The sequence below is a fragment of the Pongo abelii genome, chromosome 21 (genome assembly GCF_028885655.2).
Source record: "Pongo abelii isolate AG06213 chromosome 21, NHGRI_mPonAbe1-v2.0_pri, whole genome shotgun sequence".
NCBI classification, from domain to species: domain Eukaryota; kingdom Metazoa; phylum Chordata; class Mammalia; order Primates; family Hominidae; genus Pongo; species Pongo abelii.
Window position 1 is genome coordinate 234,131 of NC_072006.2, and position 24,222 is coordinate 258,352.

General features: G+C 44.3%; 1 protein-coding gene across 7 annotated transcripts in view; it reads left to right on the top strand.

Moving 5' to 3' along the window:
- SHLD1 (shieldin complex subunit 1) overlaps positions 1–24,222 on the top strand; it is a 121,536-nt gene that overhangs the window by 20,190 nt on the left and 77,124 nt on the right. For 3 of the 7 annotated variants that reach the window (XM_054541557.2, XM_063720665.1, XM_002829942.6), the window contains exon 3: positions 6,773–6,954. In XM_054541557.2, coding sequence (XP_054397532.1) covers positions 6,773–6,954 — 182 coding nt within the window. Of the gene's footprint in view, positions 1–4,047; positions 4,789–6,772; positions 6,955–7,042; positions 9,843–22,598; positions 23,136–24,222 lie in introns of those variants that run through there. The other 4 variants (XM_024239142.3, XM_024239141.3, XM_054541561.2 and 1 more) reach the window with 3 other exon arrangements.

The window sequence follows — 24,222 nt, forward strand, 5'->3', positions numbered from 1 at the left end:
TCTCAGTTGATGGTTGATTTCAAGGCACCTTTGCAGGCAGGCAGGATATGCCAGCATCATTCATTGACCCGTTTGTTCCCTTCCAGAAGCCTCCAGAGCAGAGTGTTAGGTAACATGAAGGGAGAAGCGGAAGGACAGAGTTGCCTGGTGCAGAGATGTTTGCTGAAGCTTCAGGCTTGGTTGGCTAATATAGAACCTGTGAAAAGACAGGATGTTCTTCCTTCTTTAGGAACCTTGATCACTCCATTCCTTTCAAGAGCAATCAGCTGATAGTTTGGCTCACTCTCAGCCTGAGCGAATGTGTACAACAGCATGTGACTGGGTGTCCTCAAACAAAAAGATCTTGCCAGGTCTCACTGTTGATTTGTTTTAATATGCCTCCTATCTTTGCCTAATCGTGTGGTAGTTTAGGCTGCAATACTGGGGCTATGCAGACACAGGATGCTGGGAGGACTTTTGGCTGCGTTCATCCTAGCTTGGCTGCTTTCAAGATGTGTTTCCCTGGGCAAGTGACTTTACTTCTCTCTGTGTCTGGGTCTGACTGTTAAAGAGGGTACTGATAGGATTACGTGCCTCATAGGGTTGTGACAGATGAAGCTCTTAGCACAATGCCTGGCCTCTAACAAGCATTCAATAAATGGGAACTACTCTTATGATTACACTGCTCATGTTATTCTGAAATTACTTCTTTTTTAAATTAATTATATTTTTTCTCTTCTTATAGTGTCGGGGTCTGGCTATGTTGACCAGATTGGTCTTGAACTCTTGGCCTCAAGCAGTCCTCCCACTTCTGCCTCCCAAAGTGCTAGGATTACGGGCTTGAGCCACCATGCCCAGCCTGAAATTACTTCTTTCATTCAAACATATGTTTTTGAGATCTTTGAAGTTCTGATTGTCATTTTAACAGCTGCATAGGATGCCATAATTTGGATATTGCCTCCTCTGAAAACTGTTTCTTTTCCTGTCACCTCTAACCCAGTTAATAAAAAAGCCCAGTCACTGAAACTGTCTCTCCTTGTTGACTCTCAGCTCCTCTTTAACACATTTCTTCATTCACTTTTTCTTTTTTCTTTTTTTTTTTGAGAGAGAGTCTCGCTCTGTCACGCAAGCTGGAGTGCAGTGGCACAATCTCGCATCACTGTATCCCCGTCCGCCTGGCTCAAGCAATCTTCCTATCTCAGCCTCCTGAGTAGCTGGGACTACAGGCATGCACCACTCTGCCTGGCTAACATGTATTTTTTAAATTTTTAGTAGATACAAGGTCTTGCTGTGTTGCCCAGGCTGGTCTCAAATTCTTGAGCAGCAGTCCTCCTGCCTCAGCCTCCCAAAGTGGTGGGATTACAGGTATCAGCCACCGCGCCTGGCCTCTTTATTCACTTATTAAGTTCTACTCTCATTTCAGTTAGTAAATGTATTCTTAATCTCTCTTAATCTATTCTTGACCCATGGGGCCCTGACCTCATTCATGTGCTCTTCCTCTCCCACCTGGACCACCACAGGTGAATAAATTCTTGTTCATGAGATTGCCTGCCACCAGGCTTAAGTGCGACAAGTCCACCTGCTACCCAGCTGTCAAATCTGCAAATCTGACCTGATAACTGCTCTGCATGTGCATGGTGGCCCATAGTACTCATGACACCTGGTGCCAGCTATCATAAGAGTTATTGATGACAGCAACTTATGAGTCAGAGACTAATGGAGGGGTAGGGAACACCTAGTGAAATGTCCAAATGCTGAATCCACTAAGCCACCTTGGAGGTTTCCAGAGCTCAACTAGAGTCTTTGTATCCAAGTTGCTGATAGCTGCCAGGCCTTCCCAGAGCTGGCTACAGGAGGAGCAGGGCTCTGTAGCCATCCAGCTGAGACCACAGAGTTTGTCTTTTCCCATTTACTCACTGAGTGACAAATTCTTTTTTTTTTTTTTTTTTTTGAGACAGAGTCTTGCTCTTTCACCCAGGCTGGAGTGCAGTGGTGTGATCTCGGCTCACTGCAACCTCTGCCTCCCGGGTTCAAGCAATTCTTGGGCCTCAGCCTCCCAAGTAGCTGGGATTACAGGTGCGTGCCACCATGCCCAGCTAATTTTATAGTTTTAGTAGAGAAGAGGTTTCACCATGTTGGCCAGACTGGTCTGAAACTGCTGACCTCAGGTGATCCACCCGCCTTGGCTTCCCAAAGTGCTGGGATTACAGCACTTGAGCCACAATGCCCAGCGAATTCTTGACACTTACTTTAAACCCCTGATACCCTGTGGCACTGTGCTTGTCGGAGCTGGTTCTTCCTGAGTTCACACTTTCCTCTGGCCTTGGCTGGCCTGCCCCACGCTTGGGGAGAACCTCTTCCAGAAAGCCTCCTGCCCCTTCTGGGCTCTTCTGTCTTGACTCACTGTGTTAACAAGATATGTGTCTGTGTTCGGGTCACTCCAGACTAGGAGGGAAGGGTCTGTGACATTCACCTTTGTGGTCCCAGTGCCTGGCACCAGGCCTGTCACATTAAATAAATGACTGACTACATGTTTGGTCCATAGAGGAAAATGCAAATCACCTGTAATCATATTACCCAGATAACTAGTGAAATTAATTCACTGGATATACCCTTCTAGACATTTTTCCTCCTAGCTTTATCTATCTGTATTTCTTACACATACATCTTACACATGGCATTTTATTTTATATAATCTGGATCAAACCCTACTTAATGTTTTAGAACCTTTTTACATTGAATATATCATGTGTGTGTATGCACGTGGGCACATTGGCTGGGAATCAAGCCCAGGTCAACTGCTTGGAAGGCGGCTATGCTCACCACATTTAACATATCATGGACAGTTCTTCTCATCTAATCGTTTTGTTTTTTTTTTTTTGGTAAGACACAGGTCTCATTCTCATTCAGGCTGGAGTGCATTGGCACAATCACAGCTTACTGCAGCCTTGACCTCCCAGGCTCAAGTGATCCTCCCAACTCTGCCTCCTGAGTAGCTGGGACTACAGGCACATGCCACCATACTTGGCTAATTTTAAGATTTTTTGTAAAAATGGGGTCTTGCTATGTTGCCCAGGCTGGTCTTCAACTCCTGGGCTCAAGAGATGCTTCTGCCTCATTCCCACAAAGTGCTGGAATTACAGGCATGAGCCACTGTGCCCAGCCTTATCAAATATTCTTGTAGGCCTTGAATTATGGTGCTGTGTAGTATTTCATTGACAGAGTGCTCTCTGATTGAACCCTTCCCTTTTCTGACATGCAGTTTATTTTCCAGCTGAAATTATTAATGTTTCTTTTCTGCTGAGAGCATTTCTTTCTCATGATGAAGAAAACAGGGTAAACAAATACTGAGTTAAAGACCATCAATAGCAGGGAAAAGTACAGCAGTCCTGCCTTACCCTTGAGGTGGACTACGGACCCCCCAGGGGATGCCTGAAATGGCAGATGGTACTGAACCCAATATGTACTACGTTTTTTCCTATGCATATATACATACCCATGATAAAGGTTAATTTATAAATTAGGCACAGTAGGAGATGAACAACAAAACTAATAATAAAATAGAACAGTTATTAAAATATACTGTAATATAAGTTATGTGAATGTGGTCACTCTGTCAAAATATCTTATTGTGCTATATTCACCCTTCTTTTTGTGGTGATGTGAGGTGATGAAATGCCTACGTGGCTGGGCACTGTGGCTCACACCTGTAATCCCAGCACTTTGGGAGGCTGAGACGGGTGGATCATCTGAGGTCAGGAGTTCAAGACCAGCCTGGCCAGCATGGCAAAACTCCATCTCTACTAAAAATACAAAAATTAGCCAGGTGTGGTGGCACATGCCTGTAATCCCAGCTACTTGGGAGGCTGAGGCAGGAGAATCGCTTGAACCTGGGAGGCGGAGGTTGCAGCGAGCCGAGATCGTGCCATTGCACTCCAGCTTGGGCAACAAGAGTGAAACTCCTTCTCAAAAAAAAAAAAAAAAAAAAAGAAATACCTATGTGATGAGATGAAGAGAGGTGACTGGCACAGGCACTGTTAGTGTTTGGCTACTATTGGCTTTCTGAGGTTACATCAGAAGGAGGATCCTCTGCTTCAGGCAATCCTGGATCATTGAGCCATGAAGATCTCAATGCTTGGGGATCCTTGATAGTGTTTTTTGCGGAAAACTTTTGGAAGAACATTGTAATCAGAGGTTGTTGCCTTTCTCTGTAAGTCATGAAAGTGTTGCTGCGAATTTGTAGGCGATTTTAATGCTGCATTCCATCTGAGGATCATATGCCACAATTTTGTGCTTTAATGTCTGTGCAATTTGAAACACTTCAGCAAATTTTAGTAATGTCCACATGGCTGGTTCTGCTTTAGTTTTTTCTTCATCTTCCTCTTCCTCTGTAGAGGACATGACAAGTTCTTCCAGTTCCTCATTTGTTAACACTTCTCAATGGCCTTCAGTATGTCCGTCTACTTCATCAAGCATATCAGCAAATCCTTCTCCATCAACTTGTCTTGTTGCATGGATGATTTTCCTAATTCCTCTATCAATTTCAGGCAAGCCTTTAAAATCATTCACAACTTCCACTCCATCAGTCCTTCCAGCAGGCATTTAGTTTGTGGTTTAATTCATCCATTGCAACTTGATGAGTGCTATTGCATCAGCAATAGTGAATGATTTCCAGCACTACATTATTTCCAGTTTAGGGTCTGCATCAATTGCTGATTGAATGTGATCAAATACCAGCAGATGTATGTGGCCTTGGGAAAATGAATGACGTCCTAGTCAAGTGGCTGAAGCAAAAGGTTGTATTTGCAGGTAAAAATACAACCTCAGCATTTTCATTTTCATGGCAAACAGATTCAGGATGGTTAGGTACGTCATCTATTATTAATAGGTCCTTAAGTTCCAACCCTTCCTCTTTCAAATATTTTTTCACTTCTGGGAACCATTGATGCATTGGTGGAACCATTCTATAAACAAGACAGCTATCACCCATACTTTCTGATTATATGGCCAGAACACAAGCATAAATAATTTTTGGTTTTGCTTGAGGGCACATGGGTTCTTTGCTCTGTACACTATGGTTAGCTTTATCATATGCCCTGCAGCGTTGCCACAGAGTACCAGAGTTAATCTGTCTTTCCATGCTTTATGCCCTGGTGCTTCCTTTGCGCTTTTATGAATGTAGGTTCTATTGGTCATCTTCTTCCAGAAGAGGCCAGTTTTATTGCAGTTGAAGACTTGCTGTGTATGGTATCTTTTCTCCTTAATCTACTTCTTCAAGTCTGCTAAAAATGTTGCAGCAGCTTCTTCACTGGCAAATGCAACCTCTTTAGTAATTTTTATGCTTTTCAGCCCAAACCTATTCTTGAATCTGTGTAACTGTCTCTTACTTGCAGTAAATGGCTTGGTGTCACTTGTTTCAGGGGATCCTTGCTGATGTCTTTGTGTAAGTTCTGTGCTTTCTGGTACAACACATTGCTGTCAGAACACCTTTCTGTTCATATCTTCCATCCACAAATGTATTGCCTTTTCCATCTTAACTAAGCACTTATGTGCTGTGGCCATAACTCCATAACTTTTTTTTTTTTTTGAAACACAGTCTTGCTCTGTAGCCCAGGCTGGAGTGCAGTGGTGCAATCTCAGCTCACTACAACGGCTGTGTGGCTATAACTTTTGCAGTTTGAGGTGTGTCAGCAAGACTAGCATGAATTTCTTTTTCCTTCTTCACAATTTCACGGATAGAAGATTCATTGTTACGGTAGATCTTAGTAACCTAGGCATATGAATTTTTTCTTTGCTTATTGAGTTGAGAACTTTTACCTTTTTTTTTTTTTGAGATGGAGTTTTGCTCTTGTTGCCCAGGCTGGAGTGCAATGGCACGGTCTCGGCTCACTGCAACCTCCGCTTCGCTGGTTCAAGAGGTTCTCTTGCCACTGACTCCCAAGTAGCTGGAATTACAGGCACCCACCACCACGCCTGGCTAAATTTTTGTATTTTTAGTAGAGACAGGGTTTCACCGTGTTGGCCAGGCTGGTCTTGAACTCCTGACCTCAGGTGATCCACCCGCCTCAGCCTCCCAAAGTGCTGGGATTAGAGATGTGAGCCAGTGTGCCTGGCCAACTTTTACCTTTTTGCCTAAAGAAAGTATTTTGTGGCCTATCTTTGGCATATCTGACTTGCTGGCATCACTAATCTTGTGTTTTGGGGCCATTAGTAAGTAAAATAAGGGTTACTTGAACACAAGCACTGTGATACCACAGCAGTCCATCTGATAACTGAAAAGGCTACTGAATGACTAAGGGGCAGGTAACACGTACAGTTCAGATACGCTGGACAGAGGGGTAATTAATGTCCCAGGTGGGATGGAGTGGGACAGCATGAGATTTCATCACAATACTCAGAATGGTGCGCAATTTGAAATTTATCAATTGTTTATTTCTGGAATTTTCCATGTAATATTTTTGAACCATGGTTGGGTGAGATTAACTGAAACTGCAGAGAGCAAAATCGCACATAAGGGGGGACTACTGTAAATCATTCTGATCTCACTGTTGTTTGACCTTTAAAATTTTTTGGGTGGGTATGGTGGCTCACACCCATAATCCCATCACTTTGGGAGGCTGAGGTGGGAGGATTGCTCGAGCCCAGGAGTTCAAGACCAGCCTGGGCAACTTAGACCTGATCTCTACAAAAATAAAAATAAAAAACAAATAAAATTCTTCAAGCTCTGTCTCCAATGAAGGATCCTGCTATGTGGTGCCTTTTGTATTGAATTGTTTTCTGTTTTCCATGGTAGGACTATGGCAGCCAGGGACGCCACTTCAGGCAGCCTGTCAGAGGAGAGCAGTGCTTTAGACCTGCCATCAGCGTGTGACATAAGAGATTACGTCCTGCAGAGACCCAGCCAAGAAGCCAACAGCGAGGCTTTCAGTTCTTTGGAATTCCATTCTTTTCCTTATTCTTCTGATGTGGATCCAGGTAATAAGCAGAGTTTAAAACAAACTAACTTAAAAACAACTAGCAGCTATACGGGTGTGTGATAGTTTGTTTCTCTCTCTTCCAATAGCATATCTCTGAGAATGCTTCATTGTCTTAGGCAGAAAAACATCTTACCTAAGCAAAGCTATCAGGAGGAACTTCAAAGGACAGCTTCCCTGGCACAGCAATGAGAAGGAGCTGTTTCCTGGATGTCTTTTCATTATTGTCGCTGTTAATCTCAGGTCTCTTTCTAATCTCCTCAAAATTAATTCAGAAGCAGGGGAATATTTGGTTCAACAAAGAGAGAGTGGAATTGTTTTTTTGTTTTGTTCTTTTAAAACTTCAGAAAATAGCAATGTGGGCCTGTTATGTGTGATGAGTAATAAAAATAGAGACTTTAGCATTCCTTGTATGAAGTATGCTCTGGATTTAAGTAACAACCTGTCTACAAGGTTTCCTGATTCCTGACTAGATTGCCGAAACATCTATTATTTAAACTAATGATAATTCCCTGATGTAGGTAGTGACTGTCTTTAGTGGTAAAGCCCTCTCTTTCATATTAATTACCTGATCTGAGTTTGGAGGCCCGCAGACCTGGATTTATTTATTTATTCATTTATTTCTTGTTAGTTTTGGTTAATCCTCTGGGTTTATCACACAGACCTGGATTTAAAGTTCATGTCTGCCACTTACTGGCTATGTGACTTGGGGCGTGTTCCTTAACCTCTCTGAGCTCCAGAGTTGTCTACAAAATGGCGATCAGAATGCTTGCTCCACCCAGTCAGGTTTAGCTTAAGGGAAACCTGTAAGGTACTTAGCATGGTTTTTCTACCATCGATGGGTGCTCAGTCAATGTTGTTGTTGTTAATATTAAGAAATCCAAATGGCCAGGTGTGGTAGCTCACACCTGTAATCTTAACACTTTGGGAGGCCAGGGCAGGTGGATCATCTAAGGTCAGGAGTTCAAGACCAGCCTGGCCAACATGGCGAAACCCTGTCTCTACTAAAAATACAAAAATTAGCCAGGTGTGGTGGCGGGAGCCTATAATACCAGCTACTCGGGAGGCTGAAGCAGGAGAATCGCTTGAACCCGGAAGGTGGAGGTTGCAGTGAGCCGAGATTGTGCCACTTGACTCCAGTCTGAGCGAAAGAGCAAAACTCTGTCTCAAAACAAAAACCAAAAAACAAACAACAACAAAAAACAAATCCAAGTATATATTTTTAGAAAGAACTCATTGTGGGTACTAAGAAAATGTAGGCTTTAATGATGATGAATTCAGTGATGACTACAGGTAGGATGTGTAACTGTCATTGCCTTCAAGAATTCTATGGAGAAATATGTTTGGGATTCTCTTCTGATTTTCAGGACATAGAGTAATCAGGATCAGTAAGTCTCCTGTTTAATTTAGTACCTGACTGTGTTAGTTCATTCTCACACTGCTATAAAGAGATACCTGAGACTGGGTAATTTATAGAGAAAAGAGGTTTAATTGGCTCACAGTTCTGCAGGCTGTACAGGAAGCATAGCAGCACCTGCTAGGCATCAATCAGGGTGGAAGGCGAAGGGGAAGCTGGCACTTCACATGGCTGAAGCAGGAGGAAGAAAGAGAGGGGGAAGGTGCTACACACTTTTAAACAACCAGATCTCATGAGAACTCAGCACCAAGGGGATGGTGCTGTAAACCAATTAGGAGGAACTGCCCCATGAACCAATCACCTCCCACCAGTCCCCACTTCCAACACTGGGGATGACAATTCCACATGACATTTGGGCAGGGACACAAACCCAAACCATATCACTGACCAAGAATTAGATAATTCTTTATCCTTTTCCTTTCTAGACTTAACATCTTAGTTCCTTTAACCTTCCCTTTTTTCCCTGCCATCCTGCTGCCTCTACATGACTTTCCATCCCTAAAACTGATTTTGTTCATCATCCCTGGGTAGCAACAGCATTTCTTAGAATGAGTGAATGGAGGCAGTTGAACAGAACTTTGTTTGTGTATGTATTTATTTATTTAGAGACAGGGTTTTGCTCTGTGCCTAGGCTGGAATACTGTGGTACCATCATAGCTCACTGCAGCCTTGAACTCCTGAGCTGAAGCTATCCTCCTGCCTCAGCCTCCCAAGTAGCTGGGATTACAGGCTCACATCACCATACATGGCTTTTTTTTTTTTTTTTTTAATTTTTTGTAGAGACAGGGTCTTGCTTTGTTGCCCAGGCAAGTCTTGAACTCTTGGCCTCAAGTGATCCTCCCACCATGGCCTCCCAAAGTGCTGGGATAATGGGAGTGAGCAACCATATCCAGTCTGAATAGAACTTTAGAAGTATTAGCATGTTGAAATACTTCAAGGGCAGTGGCTCTATTCCCTTAGGGAATTCAGTGTGGACTCAGTTTTTACTTTTTATTGCCTGTTAGTTGACTAATCTGTAGAAAAGTAACTGTTATTAATTGGAACTGGTTGACAGCTCTAAAAATAAGGAGCACGTTGAAATATTTATGTAGGGGTATTTGTTAAAAATATGGATATTCTATGCCAAAAAGATTGTTTGGGGGAACCCATGTCTAAACATGGGAAGGGGTACTCAAACGCTAAGACAACCATTTTACACGGTATTAGTGGTGGTCGTGCTGGGTTAGACAGTCTGGTTGGAATTCTGGTTCTGCTACTTCCCGTGGTTTGACTTTGGGCGAGCCACTTAGCCCCTCTGTGCCTGTCTCCTCATTTGTAAAATGGAGATGATAACAGCACCTCCTTGTTGGGGAGGTTATAAGGTTGTACAAGGTCGTGCATGAGGCATAGTGTGTGGCAGGGAGTGGACTCTCAGGAGATCCAGTTCCTCATCAGCTGGGGTGCTCAGCACACTGCAGTACTGTCTGGTCAGCTCAGGATTTTTTTTTTTTTTTTTTTTTTTTGAGATGGAGTCTCACTCTGTCACCCAGGCTAGAGCACAGTGGCGTGATCTCACCTCACTGCAACCTCCGCCTCCCAGGTTCAAGCGATTCTCCTGTCTCAGCCTCCCAAGTAGCTGGAATTACAGGTGAGCGCAACCACACCTGGCTAATTCTTGTGTTTTTAGTAGAGACGGGGTTCACCATGTTGGCCAGGCTGGTCTTGAACTCCTGACCTCAAGTGATCCACCCACCGTGGTCATCCCAGGCATGAGCCACTGCTCTGGGATTACAGGTGTGAGCCACTGCGCCCAGCCAGCTCAGGCTTTTATCACAAATACCATACACTGGGTGGCTCCTCACAGCTCCAGAGGCTGGAAAGTCTAAGGTGAAGGTGCCAGCAGATTTGGTGTCTGGTGCTGTCCCTGTTGTTGATTTGTAGACAGTCACCATCTTCCTGTGTCCTCACATGGCCTAGAGAGAGAGCCTCTTTCTCGTGTCTCTTATAAGGGCACTAATGCCATCATGAGGCTTCCACCCTCAAAACTTAATTACCTCTAGCTGGCCACAGTGGCTCACGCCTGTAATCCCAGCACTTTGGGAGGCCGAGGCGGGTGGATCACCTGAGGTCAGGAGTTCTAGACCAGCCTGGCCAACATGGTAAAACCCCATCTCTAATAAAAATACAAAAATTAGTGGGGCGTGGTGGCAGGTGCCTGTAATCCCAGCTACTCAGGGGGCTGAGGCAGGAGAATCACTTGAACCCAGGAGGTGGAGGTTGTAGTGAGCCAAGACCGCACCATTGCACTCCAGCCCGGGCAGCAGAGCAAGACTCCGACTCAAAAATAATAATAATAATAATAAATAAGTAAACATAAAAAAATAAAACATTCACATTGGTTTACTCATCTTACCCCATGGAAGGCTCTGGGTATGATAATTGCTCTCTGCATACTCCACACTGCAGTGTTTTAGAGCACATTAATAGTGATCACTCCCATTTATTGAGCATTTACTATCTGTCAGGTTTTATATTGTCAGGCTCCATGCTAAATATTTCACAAACATTATCACTTTTTTTTTTTCTTTTCGAGACAGAGTCTCACACTGTTGCCCAGGCTGAGTGCAGTGGCACAATCTCGGCTCACTGCAACCTCCACCTCCCTGGTTAAAGCAATTCTCCTGCCTCAGCCTCCTGAGTAGCTGGGATTACAGGCGTGCACCACCATGCCCAGTTAATTTTTATATTTTTAGTAGAGATGGGGTTTCACCATGTTGGCAAGGCTGGTCTTGAACTCCTGACCTAAAGTGATCCACCTGCCTCAGCCTCCCAAAGTGCTGGGATTACAGGTGTGAGCCACCACACCCGGCCCAAACATCACCACTTTTAATTCTTATCACAGACCTGAGAAGTGGAAATCATTCCCATTTAATAAGTGAGGAAACAAACTTGGAAATGTTAGGAAACTTTCCCAGTGTCACTTAGCAAATGACAGAGCTGACTGAATCCAAAGGAAATGTTTCACTTTTTTTTTTTCTTTTTCGAGATATGATCTTGCTTTGTTGCCCAGGCTGAAGTGCAGTATTGTGCTTCCCCTGGACTCAAGCAATCTTCCCTTCTCAGCCTCTGAAGTAGTTAAGACTATAGGCGTGTGTTATCCTGCCTAGCTAATTAAAAATTTTTTTTTTTTTTTTTTTGTTTAGAGATGGGATCTCACTATGTTGCCCAGGCTGGTCTTGAACTCCTGGGCCCAAGCGATCCTCCCGCCTCAACCTCTCAGTATTGGGATTACAGGCATGAGCCACCACACCCAGCTAAAATCACATTGTTATTGGAAAAAAAGAAAGCTTTTTCTAACCTAGGAGTTGACCAAGAGGATGATACCACTGAGACAAGGAACTGCTGCAAATAAATTTAGGCAAGTTTTGTTAACTTGATAGAACAAACATTTTGGAGAGGTGGAAGGAGTTTTAGGGAGGAATATTAACTTTTTGATACTATTTGATTCAAACTTAAACATTTTAAAACAATTTTTATTTTGTTGTGCACTCTGCAATTCTGTAGTACTTTTATATGTTTTGCCACAATACCCACTAGGTTTGTTTTTAAAAAGGACCAGGGCTGTGAGTGGTGGCTCATGCCTGTTATCTGGCATATCTGGCATATTATGAGGCTGAGGCAGGAGGATCCCTTTTTTTTTTTTTTTTTTTTTTGAGACGGAGTCTCGTTCTGTCGCCCAGGCTGGAGTGCAGTGGCGCGATCTCGGCTCACTGCAAGCTCCGCCTCTTGGGTTCACGCCATTCTCCTGCGTCAGCCTCCCAAGTAGCTAGGACTACAGGTGCCTGCCACCATGCCCGGCTAATTTTTTTTTTTTTGTATTTTTAGTAGAGATGGGGCTTCACTGTGTTAGCCAGGATGGTCTCGATCTCCTGACCTTGTAATCCGCCCGAGGGGATCCCTTGAGTTCGGGAGTTTTGAGACCAGCCTGGACAACATGGCAAAACCCTGTCTCTACTAAAAAAAAAATTTTTTAATTAGCCAGGTGTGGTGGTACACACCTGTGGTTCCAGCTACTCTGGAGGCTGAGGTGGGAGAATCACTTGAGCCTGGGAGGTGGAGGTTGCAGTGAGCCATGATCGTGCTACTGCACTCCAACCTGGGCGACAGAGCAAGACCTTGTCAAAAAAAAAAAAAAAAGGACCAGATCACCCAGAGCTTCCCAAAAACTGAGTGAGAATGGTATCTTTCAGCCATGACAGGAGCAGGGAATACACTAGAATCAAATGGAAGTCCAGCCATTCTGTTATTTAATAACACCATCTCTAGTAGATCACCTTAAGCAGAAATAAACGTGCTCAGGTTTATCTATCACAAAGAGAACTTCATTTTAACATCACTAGGAGACTTTTACACAGCATGGAAGGCTGTTGATTTTTCTGTAAACATTCCAGAGCTACCTTTTGTGAGAAATTATCTACAAAAGTCAATTAGGAGGCCGGATGCAGTGGCTCATGCCTGTTATCCCAGCACTTTGGGAGGGTGAAGCAGGTGTATCCGCTTGAGGCCAGAAATTCAAGACCAGCCTGGACAACATGGTGAAATCCCATCTCTACTAAAAATACAAAAATCAGCCAGGCATGGTGGTGGGTGCCTATAATCCCAGCTACTGGGAGGCTGAGGCATGAGAATCACTTGAACCTGGGAGGTGGAGGCTGCAGTGAGCCAAGATGACACTACTGCACTCTAGTCTGGGCAACAGAGTGAGACTCTGTCTAAAAAAAAAAAAGAAAAAGAAAAAAAAAGTCAGTTAGGAGAGGTTATCACTGGTAATCTGGCCGTTACCAAGCAATGAACTTGAGATGACAGCCTTAAACTCTGAAGGAGGTCACTGCCCTAACAGCCCAACCTGGTTTATTCCTACCTGATCATTTTCCACCTTAAGTTTCAGAATTGTCCAGGGGCCTGGGCTTTTCATTTATAAGTTGAGTCCATTTTCTTCTCCATGCCTCTTGTTCATAGGTAGCTGTAGTTACGGGTTCTCTCCCCATGGCCCTTCAGGAGGCTCTTGCCGACCTTTTAATCTAATTCTGATAACTCTGGATCTATTGTTTGCTCAGAGACATGACCACCTTTACACTAATCTCTACTGGGCCACCATTCTATCTCAGATTCTTAACACCTCCAGTTCCCAAGCCAGTTTGATGTTCTTGGTTTGCTTACTTGCTGTTATGTGTTGTAAGGAAGTTGATCTTCCAGGGATTGGTAAATATAGCCAAGGTTTCCAGTTGGAGGGTCATTCAGGGTGACTCACCACTGGTCTCTGCCCATCCTGGTATTCACTCAGTGAGGCACACACTGTTGGCTACCTTCATGTAGCTTGTGCTTGGCTCAAAATAGAGTTGACTATCTCAAGAACTGGCAGAGTATGGCAGGTTGCTTACAGCTGAATGGGGGTCTAAGGGTGAACTTGGGACCTGGCTCCCCCAGCTACTGGGTGAAACAGAGCCAAGCTTTGATCATTAGGATTCATTAACTGGGCATAGTTTTTACAATTTCTGGTTTTTTTGTTTTTTTTTCTTTTTTTTTTGGAGATGGAGTCTTGCTCTGTCACCCAGGCTGAGTGCAGTGGTGCAATCTCAGCTCACTGCAACCTCTGCTTCCCAGGCTCAAGCGATTCTCATGCCTCAACATCCCTAGTAGCTGGGATTACAGGTGTGCACCACCACACCCAGCTAATTTTTGTATTTTTAGTGGAGATAAAGTTTTGCCATATTGGCCAGGCTGGTCTCAAACTCCTGGCCTCAAGTGATTTGCCCACCTCAGCCTCCCAAAGTGCTGAATTACAGGTGTGAGCCAGTGCACCCAGCTTGACCGTAAGAGTTCAGTCATATCATCTGTTGTCAAATTCTTCAGTCAAAATCCAGACACAGAGTTGGCAAGGGGTTGGGGTTCACAGTGGAGGCGTGGCGTAGTCTTCTGGTGGCACAGCACAGCCCAGCAACAGGCACGCTGGAGAGAATACCCAGAAATCCAGGCAGGTGGCAGGCAGTGTGCAGGCGCCTTCTCAGTGGGTAGCAAGGTGCCAGCTTCCAGGTTGGAGTCAGCATCACAGTTCTAACCCCTGGAGGAGTAGTAGGCCAAGGAAGAGTGACCTTAGATTTAGGATGCAGCAAGGACCACTGCAAAACCCAGTTACAAGAACATGGGCCCAGGCTTAGGCTTAACTTGTGTAAAGGATTCCCCATTTCACCTTGCAGCTGCCCCTGGCCATGGGCCTATCCCTGCCCTGTTTTCCCAGCCAGCCTTTCTGAAGGGGCTGCCTGCCTTCCGCCTCACTTCTTCATCTCAGGATTGCTCCTCATTCCCAGGCACATGGTCTCTACCTCCATTCCCCTCTGGACTAAGCCTGCCCTTACTCAGATGCCAGTGATCTTCCCTAGAAGCCAAACTAGATGGACGCTTCTCTGTCCTTATGCTATGTGCCCAACTGCCGCATCACTGTTCACACCCTGGAGGAGCAAATTAGTAGCAAGGACATGAGACTTAAGAGCACTTTCCAGAAAACTACTGGGCTGATAAGAATCTGAGAGTGTTAGAAAAACCTCCAAAAGCCTTAGTCATTCCAGTCTGAGTATGTAAAGACGGGTAAAACTAGGCTATATATGTCCAATAAAGACAGAGTCCATCTGGCCTGAAGTTCCCACCCAGCCACTCCTCATGAAATGATGGTAAAATAAGCAACTTTTCACTTAAGGCAGGTGCAGGATTATAAAATCCTCCCCTCAGCCCTTCCTGGTGAGATATGGCAGAAGACCTGCTGCAGCCAAACAGGGCTTCCTGAGGGCGGGTGTAGAGTTTCATGCCTATAATCCCAGCACTTTGAGAGGCCAAGGTGGGAGGACTGCTTGAGCCCAGGAGTTCGAGGCTACAGTGAGCTATGATCGTACCACTGCACTCTAGCCTGGGGGACAGAGTGAGACCCTCTTTCTAAAGAAAGAAAAATATAGAGCATTCCTGGAACACCTTTTCCATAACATTCTTCTGTTTAGGTCCCTTTGAGATGTCATATTACACTACTTTTGTCTTTAGACTGAGTCTCGCTCTGTTGTCCAGGCTGGAGTGCAATGGCGCAATCTCGGCTCACTGCAGCCTCCACCTCCTGGGTTCAAGTGATTCTCCCGCCTCAGCCTCCTGTGTAGCTGGGATTACAGGCACCCACCACCCTGCCCAGCTATTTTTTTGTGTTTTTAGTAGAGACAGGGTTTCACCATGTTGGCCAGGCTGGTCTTGAACTCCTGACCTCAAGTCATCCATCCACGTTGGCCTCCTGAAGTGTTCGGATTACAGGTGTGAGCTACCACACCCGGCCAATCTTACACTACTTGTTTCCTTCCAGCTCCAATCAAAAAGCTCCTCTGCCTTGTTTTCGGGACTCTGTGTAATCTGCTGCCTGGAATATTTGTTCAAAATATTTAATAACCAATACAGCAGTATTGCAATATTTCAACAACCGGCACGACTGTACAGGTGCACACGAGCTGAATAGAGGCCCCTGCTGCTGTCCAACTGCACATTAACACAGGCCTGCCAGTCCTGTCAGGCTTGCTTTTAGGCTGAGCCAACTGTTAATGTCTTAGCTGCATTGTTCCCCTCTCTGGAATGTGCCCCCTCCTCCCTGGTCAACTCCAGTCCACTCCAGAGATGGCTGAATTGAATCCATTAATTAGTCCCAGGTACAGACTTGCTGCTGGACTTGAACACCCTGCCTGTTAGATACTTGTTTTCTTTCTCGTTTGCTGCTTGGCTCAAGGGAAGCATAGAGTATACAGAATGCAAGAGCTGTGTTAAGAAACAGATGATCTTGGTTAAACCTCTCAAAAGGAAGATCACAAAGGTCACCCGAAGGCCCAGTCCCATGTGTACTGCTGGAGCTTGATAAACTCTGGGTAGCTCATGTGGCGTATCTCACCTGTGCCCTCTGGAACCTTTGTCCTGGAGAGCATCCAAGGTACTTTCTAATATAGGACAAGGAGTTTCTCTGAAGTCGTTGTTAGACATTAACAATACAGATGTAGGAAATATCAGCCCTTTCCTCAAACTTGAACTTCTGCCTAAGAGCAGTGTTGGGGACATTGGTTGCGTGTAGACAGCAAATTGAATGTTAAACACAATAAGTCTTTGATGATTAAAGGCCATAGCTGGCAGGCAGTTATAAGTTTAAAGTAAATAGTGATTTAATGCACCTTTAGTCTTATTCTGGGAATCTGTCAACATCCCACTCTTCAAAGCCCATTTTGTAACTTGTGTATTTAGGCATTTCATCCAAGGAATTTAGTATTTAAGGGTAAAAAAAGGTTTGTTGTCTTCCTCTCTGTAATTCATATTTCTTTGGAATTCTATAAAATTTTATTTCCAAAAGGAATGAATTATAAGCTCTTAGATAAAAAAACTCAAAATAAAATTTATATACTAGTTGTCAAATTCTTGATGTGTTGTTGTTGTAGTTTTAAAATAGGAGTCAGGGTATATTTTAGATATATACATATAATGCTAAAGACATTTTATAGTTGCATTAAGTGATATCCAACCTAGTGGCTAATACCCAATCACTAGACTGGACCTGAGATACAGAGAGTACGGAAAGGAAAGGAAAGAAGGGAACAATGGTTATTGAACCAATTCTCTGAGAAATAACTGAGGACACAATTGGGTACATTTTATCAGATACCAAGTAGATGGGCTTTATTTGGAAGGTTTGAGTATTCTGTGTGGCAGTGCTTCTCTGCTTTTGTTGCCTCTTCCTAGATTTGGGTTTTTTGTTGTTGTTGTTGTTGTTGTTTTGAGACAGAGTCTTACTCCATCACCCAGGCTGGAGTGCAGTGGCGAGATCTCGGCTCACTGCAACCTCCGCCTCCCAGTTTCAAGAATTCTCCTGCCTCGCCTCCCAAGTAGCTGGGACTACAGGAACCCGCCACCACACCCGGCTAATTTTTGTATTTTTAGTAGAGACAAGGTTTCACCATGTTGGCCAGGCTGGTCTCAAACCCCTGACCTCAGTTGATCCACCTACCTTGGCCTCCCAAAGTGCTGGGGTTATAGGCGAGAGCCACCATGCCCAGCCTCCTAGATTGAGTTATGCAGATTCAGCTATCTAGACTGAATTTTCAGCTCCAAAATCGGATTTTGAGCTCTTTGCATGCTGCTGTTAGAAGGCAGCAGTGAATTTTAATTGTATAGCCTGAGGTGTGAAGGATAAACCATAAGTGTATATGACTAAGGCTCACAGAGTTAGAGAAGGTTACAGTCTCTGAGCTGGTGGTTCCGCACAGCTCTTTAGGAACTACAAGTTTGAGATTGAGTGGGGTCATGAGCTTGTGGGGCCCTGGATGCTCTACCTTATGCATCCAGGCAGGCATTCATCCAAAGAAACGGTGCCAGGACCAGGAGGAGTTCGAAAACCACTAAGTAGCCGGGTGCGGTGACTCACGCCTGTAATCCCAGCACTTTGGGAGGCTGAGGCTGGTGGATCACTTGAGGCCAGGAGTTCGAGACCAGCCTGGTCAACATGGCAAAACCCCGTCTCTACTAAAAATACAAAAATTAGCCAGGTTGGTGGTGTGAGCCTGTAATTCCAGCTACTCAGGAGGCTGAGGCAGGAGAATTGCTTGAACCCGGGAGGCAGAGGTTGCAGTGAGCCGAGATCGCGCCACGGGCACTCCAGCCTGGGGGACAAAGTGAGACTGTCTTAAAAAAAAAAAAAAAAAAAGAAAGAAAACCACAGAGCCCAGCTAATCCTCTCATTTTCCACATGGGGAAGTTGAATCCCAGGATAATGAAGAAAATCACCCAAGGCCATATAGTAACCTGGCAACTCCTATTTTCTGGGTGACCCTCTGTGCAGACTAACTGTAACTTCTCTATCCCTTCTTTAAAACTAAAAAAGTATAGTTCTCTATAACTTTCAATATGTACTGCTAAATTATGTGTCACATTAAATAGTCATTGGAGAGGATAATAATATAATTATTTTATTTATTTATTTATTTTTAATTTTTTTTTAAAATTTTTGAGATGGAGTCTCCTCTGCCGCCCAGGGTGGAGTACAGCGGTGCGATCTCGGCTCACTGCAAGCTCTGCCTCCCAGGTTCACGCCATTCTCCTGCCTCAGCCTCCTGAGTAGCTGGGACTACAGGCGCCTGCCAACACACCCGGCTAATTTTTTATATTTTTAGTAGAGACGGGGTTTCACCGTGTTAGCCAGGATGGTCTCGATCGCCTGACCTTGTGATCCGCCTGCCTCAGCCTCCCAAAGTGCTGGGATTACAGGCGTGAGCCACCAGGCCCGGCCCAGAATTATTTGTAAAAGCTCAAGAATGTTATTTGCCACCTGTGACATCTCTCGTTGTTCCTCACTTTTAAGTTTCAAGGGCACGTGCTATGGGGGAAGAGGCTTATTTACTTCTGTGTACTTTGCCTGCAGTCACAGTTTTAAAAAGAAATCCCAACTGAGTTGAAAAACTGGCCGTGTTACTGTCTCAAGCCACACCCCCAGGGCACTTATCTGCCGAGTCCAGGTGCACAGCAGTGTGACCTCATGTTCTGGCCTGATAGCTCCCCTCAAGGGCTTCTTCAAGTAAGCATTCATCTGACTTTTTACTCAGCTGTATCTTCTTAAAATACAAGGAAACAACTTGATTACAACAGTCAATCCCAAAGACCGTAGGCCATAAGACCCCCATTTCAAACAGACACCGTCACTAGTTTCATTCATTGTTATGTATTTATAAGATAAAGGCTATACACAAGGGAAGACCAAAAGATGGATGTTTTTTCCATTTGTTGTGCACTTACATTTCAGGCACTGTGCTATGCATTTTACACACGTTGTTCTTTTGATTCTCACAGCCACACCCAAGAAGTAAATCCTATTAAGATCTCCTTGTTACTCCTGAGGAAACAGAATTTTAGAGAGGCTCGTTTCATATTAATGTTACCCACAGACTGGTGGAAATCTGAGACTCAAACCTGGGTCAGGTTGCCTGCAAAGGAAGAACTTTAAAGAAATGCAGACATCTAGGTATGATTACATACTATGCATTAAGAATTAAGCTTTAGGCCAGGCACGATGTCTCACGCCTGTAATCCCAGCACTTTGGGAGGCCAAAGTGGGCGGATCACCTGAGGTCAGGAGTTCGAGACCAGCCTGGCCAACACAGTGAAACCCCGTCTCTACTAAAAATACAAAAATTAGCCGGGCATGGTGGCACACGCCTGTAGTCTCAGCTACTCGGGAGGCTGAGACAGGAGAATTGCTTGAACCCGGGAGACAGAGGTTGCAGTGAGCCGAGATCGTGCCACTGCACTCCAGCCTGGGTAACAGAGTGAGACTCCGTCTCCAAAAAAAAAAAAAAAAAATGAATTAAGCTTTAAATATTTGCAGTTACTTCTTTAAGTCTGAGCTAGCATCTTTCTACTAAGTCAGTATCTTCAAGCTGATATTGGTACCCTGTCAGGGTGACTGTGACTCCTGGTCCACTGGACCAGCATTGTGTCCACTGTCCACTGAGCTCTCCTTTCCATTTCTCCCATCTTCCTGTTGTGGAAGAAGCTCGAACTACTTGTGCACTAATTGGAGAGAAGGTGTTGGGGCTCAGAAAGCAGTACCCCAAAATGAAGGTCTCTGCAGCAGCCTCAGAAGCAAAAGTTTTCCTTTGACCTTTGTCTGCCCTCTTGTCTCAGTCTCATTCTCCACCCAAGGCCAGCCATAGAAGCTAGAATCCCTCTTCCCCAAGGCGGGTCATAGAAACCAGAACCCCCTTTCTCCAAACCAGCCATAGAACCTAAAAATATTACTCTAATTTTCCCTCTGCCTTTCTGGGTAAAACTTGGCCATAAAGAAATTATCTGGCTGGGTGCAGTGGCTCACTCTTGTGATCCCAGCACTTTGGGAAGCAGAGACGGGAGGTTCGCTTGAAGCCAGGAGTTCGAGACCAGCCTGGCCAACATATCAAGACCTCGCCTCTACAAATAAAATAAATTAACTGAGCATGGTAGCATGCACCTGCAGTCCCAGGTACTTAGGAGGCTGAGGTGGGAGGATTGTTTGAGCCCAGGAGGTTGGGGCTACAGTAAGCTACAGTCATGCCACTGCACTTTAACCTGAGTGACAGAATGAGACCTCATCTCTTTTAAATTAAAAAAAAAATAAAAGAAAGAAAAATTATCTGACCTACCTTGTTTGACTGTAGGTGATAAGACCCCCATTTCAGAGAATTTCCTGTCCCGTGCCCCGAAGAAAGGAGTGCTGCTCAGAGAGGCCAAGAAGAATCTAGACAGACAGGCCTTGCTGGGCTCCCCACTGAATCTATTAACATTAGATCTTACCCTTTTTGTTCAATCATATTTCTACACTTTGATTCCCCTTTGCCAGTGCCCCCCATCTGCCCCAGTGAATATGGGCAGGGAAGGGGAATCTGTGGCCCAGGAAGACAAAAAGGCTTCTCAAGCCAGATCATTTGTTGAATTGGCAGGATTCTCTCATGTGTGCCTCCTGGCCACACTGCTATTTCTGCTGTTGTAGAAATATGAAAGTCATATTTCTACAACAAAGTCCATAGTTTATTGAACCTAAGCATAAAAATGGACAATTTCCCCTGTATCTTTGGGTTTGCATTCTGAAGCCTTCGGTGTATACACATTAAATAAATTTGTATGCCTTTCTCCCATCAATCAATCTGCCTCATGTCAGTGATTTTCAACAAACCTCCAGGGGGCCAAGAGGTTGGTCCCCACAAAGGCATCGCCTTCTCCATTCAATTTCTCACACCAGGTAGGATCCAACTTCTTATGTGAAAACCCAGGGAAGAAAACAAGTCAGGAATTTTAACTCCCTTTGCTGGAATAAATGAAGCCCTTGATCACTTTTTCTACCCAGAAGAAATTTTCTCATCTGGTGCCAGAACTCTTCTTATTCTTGGCTCTTTGCCCTTGAAGTTGCTGTTTGTCTGCTGAGTGGCTGCCCTTGGCCAACCTTTTAGCTAGCTCCCTGGAGTTTTTGATAGTTGGCTTTTGGCAACATGCTTGAAGTTACAAAAACCCAGCTTATTAGAACATAACTTTTAAGGATAAAGGCTTTTATGTTAATTCCTGGGTCCCCCATGTTTGACTGACCAGGTTCATATTTTGCCCTCTGCCTGGCCTAATCACACAATGTCTGCAGCTTCTGCCTGCTATACCTAGACCCTGGTGTGAGTAAGGAATAAGGGTCGGTCAGTTCCTGGCACATGGTAGGTGCTCAGTAAAGGCTGGTGAATGAATAAATGAAAAACACATATAAGTGAAACTTGGTAAGGTTTAAAAATGGAGATCAAGTATTTATCACAGTGCCTTGCTCATCTGTTTGTAACATTATCATAAAATTTAAAGCTCTGTGTGATCTGTGTAGCATAATATAACATTTCTAAGTTAAAAGCACATATTATTACATAAGCCCTGCAGATCTGTTTAACTCTTGACTGGAAAGTCAACTAGTCTCTCTTAAAAGCCCCTGGCTTTTTTTCCTTGAAAAGAAAACAGTAGAGAAATGAACAGCTGTAAGGAGATATAATGCTACTGAGAATAGAATATTATTCCTACATTTCCCCATCATGAAGAAAGCATGTTCCTAGTGGAGTTGTTTCTTTTTTAGCAAATATTTCTGTAATAACCATGTATGCAATTATGGCTTTAAGGATACCCCTAAATTGCTTTCAAAGCTATTTTCTTAAGAAAACTGTATTCCATATTTTAAGCATGTGAGGTTTTTTCCTTTTTAAAAATAATACAATTGAGGGGCAAATTTAAATAAATTATAAAAAACAAACAAACAGAGGTGTACCCCCATTTCTTCATAATATATTCAGTAGTTGCTGTTTTGTCCAGAATTTTCTTTTACAAAGAACTCTTGGAAAATATTAGGGATTGTTAAGCACAGTATAAATGAGATGAGGAAGTGACCCACGGACTAACACCATTTTAGAAGTAGAGTTTGAGGAAAAATTGGTTAAAATAATGTTGCATGTTTTTAGCCAATAATAATAGCTGCTCTGAGCCTAGGCCTGGAGGTGGTGCCTGGCAATTTCTTGCTATCAGGCAGTGTTTGAGTCTACTGCCCTCTGGTGGCTACTTTTTACACTTTCCTGAGCCTTACTGAGAAAAAGAATTTAAACGTACCAGATGTGTGTTAAACCTTTCTCATTTATTCTTTGCAGAGTTCTGTGCCTACTCGAGGTAGAATTAAAAGTTCTCAGAGATTATTTTGCTCAGCTGAAATCCAAGAAGGTAATTTCTCTTAAGGTCACCACTGTTAAGTATATTCACTGCACATGAATTATATAATTTGAGATCTTTTTTCATTTATCCAGCTGGGTTGATTTCAGGCTAGAATACACACATGAATAGTGATGTCTAATTTTTTTGCTGGGCTCGGTGGCTCACACCTGTAATCCCAACACTTTGGGAGGCTGAGGCAGGTGGATCACTTGAGATCAGGAGATCGAGACCAGATTGGCCAACATGGTAAAAACCCTGTCTCTACTAAAAATACAAAAAATTAACTGGGCATAGTGGCATGCACCTGTAATCCCAGCTACTTGGGAGGCTGAGGCATGAGATTGACTTGAACCCAGGAGGCGAAGGTTGCAGTGAGCTGAGATTGAGCCACTGCACTCCAGCCTAGGAGACAGAGTGAGACTGTCTCAAAAAAAAAGAAAAGAAAAACAGAAAAGAAAACGTGATGTCTGATTTTTCTTTATACATTTGCCAATAAAAGTTGTGCTTTTTTTTTTTGGCAAGATAAGACAAAAGGATTTAAATTTTACTTTTTTGATGAAATTATAGTACCATTTAAGGGTAATTGGCTGGGTGCAGTGGCTCACACCTGTAATCCCAACACTTTGGGAGGCCAAGGTGGGCAGATCACCTAAGGTCAAGAGTTTGAGACCAGCCTGGCCAACATGGTGAAACCCTGTCTCTACTAAAGATACAAAAATTAGCTGGGCATGGTGGTGGGCACCTGTAATCCCAGCTACTAGGGAGGCTGAGACAGGAGAATCGCTTGAACCCAGGAGGCAGAGGTTGCAGTGAGCTGAGATTGTGCCATTGCACTCCAGCCTGGGCGACAAGAGCAAAACTTGATCTAAAAAAAAAAAAAAGGTAATCACAAAATTGAAAAAAAAAAACTTTTGGGACTTGTAATCTAATAAGATGGCATGGAACTATTTCTCCTTGTTCTTCCCTGCTAAGCAACTATGAACCCTGGAAATGCAAGAGGCAACCAAAGGAGAACTTGGAGATTTAGTAAGAAGGTGAATTGGTTTGGGGCCCCAGGACTGGAGGAACAATATGGTGTCCGAGTGTCTTCTGTCCTCCTACCCAACTGAAGGGGGTGACCCAGACCCGGTGCATCCTCACCTGCAACCTAGCAACAAGAAGGTGGCCTGGTACCTTCTCCCCAGGACTGACAGGTTATCTATCTGACATGACCAGAAAAGCCCAGCTCCCGGGAGGGGGAGATTAATAGGAGACCACTAAGTAGCTAGAGGAAGTGCTCACCTTCAGAGGGCCTGGGACTTCCTTCCCCTGCTGAGTGATAGCTCTATGGCAAGCATGCACATGTGGGAGGATTTTGCCAGTTCAACAAATGATCTGGCCTGGGAAGCCTCTTGGTTCCCCTGGACCAGAGCCTCCCTCCCCTGCCTACATTCACTGGGGAGCTGGGGGGCACTGGCAGAGGGGATCCCACTACATCAGGCAGTCCAACCCAGGGACCTTCTTCCTCCCAGGGAGCCTGAAACTTCCTTCCTCCCCAAGAGATTCCCATACCCTGAGGATGAG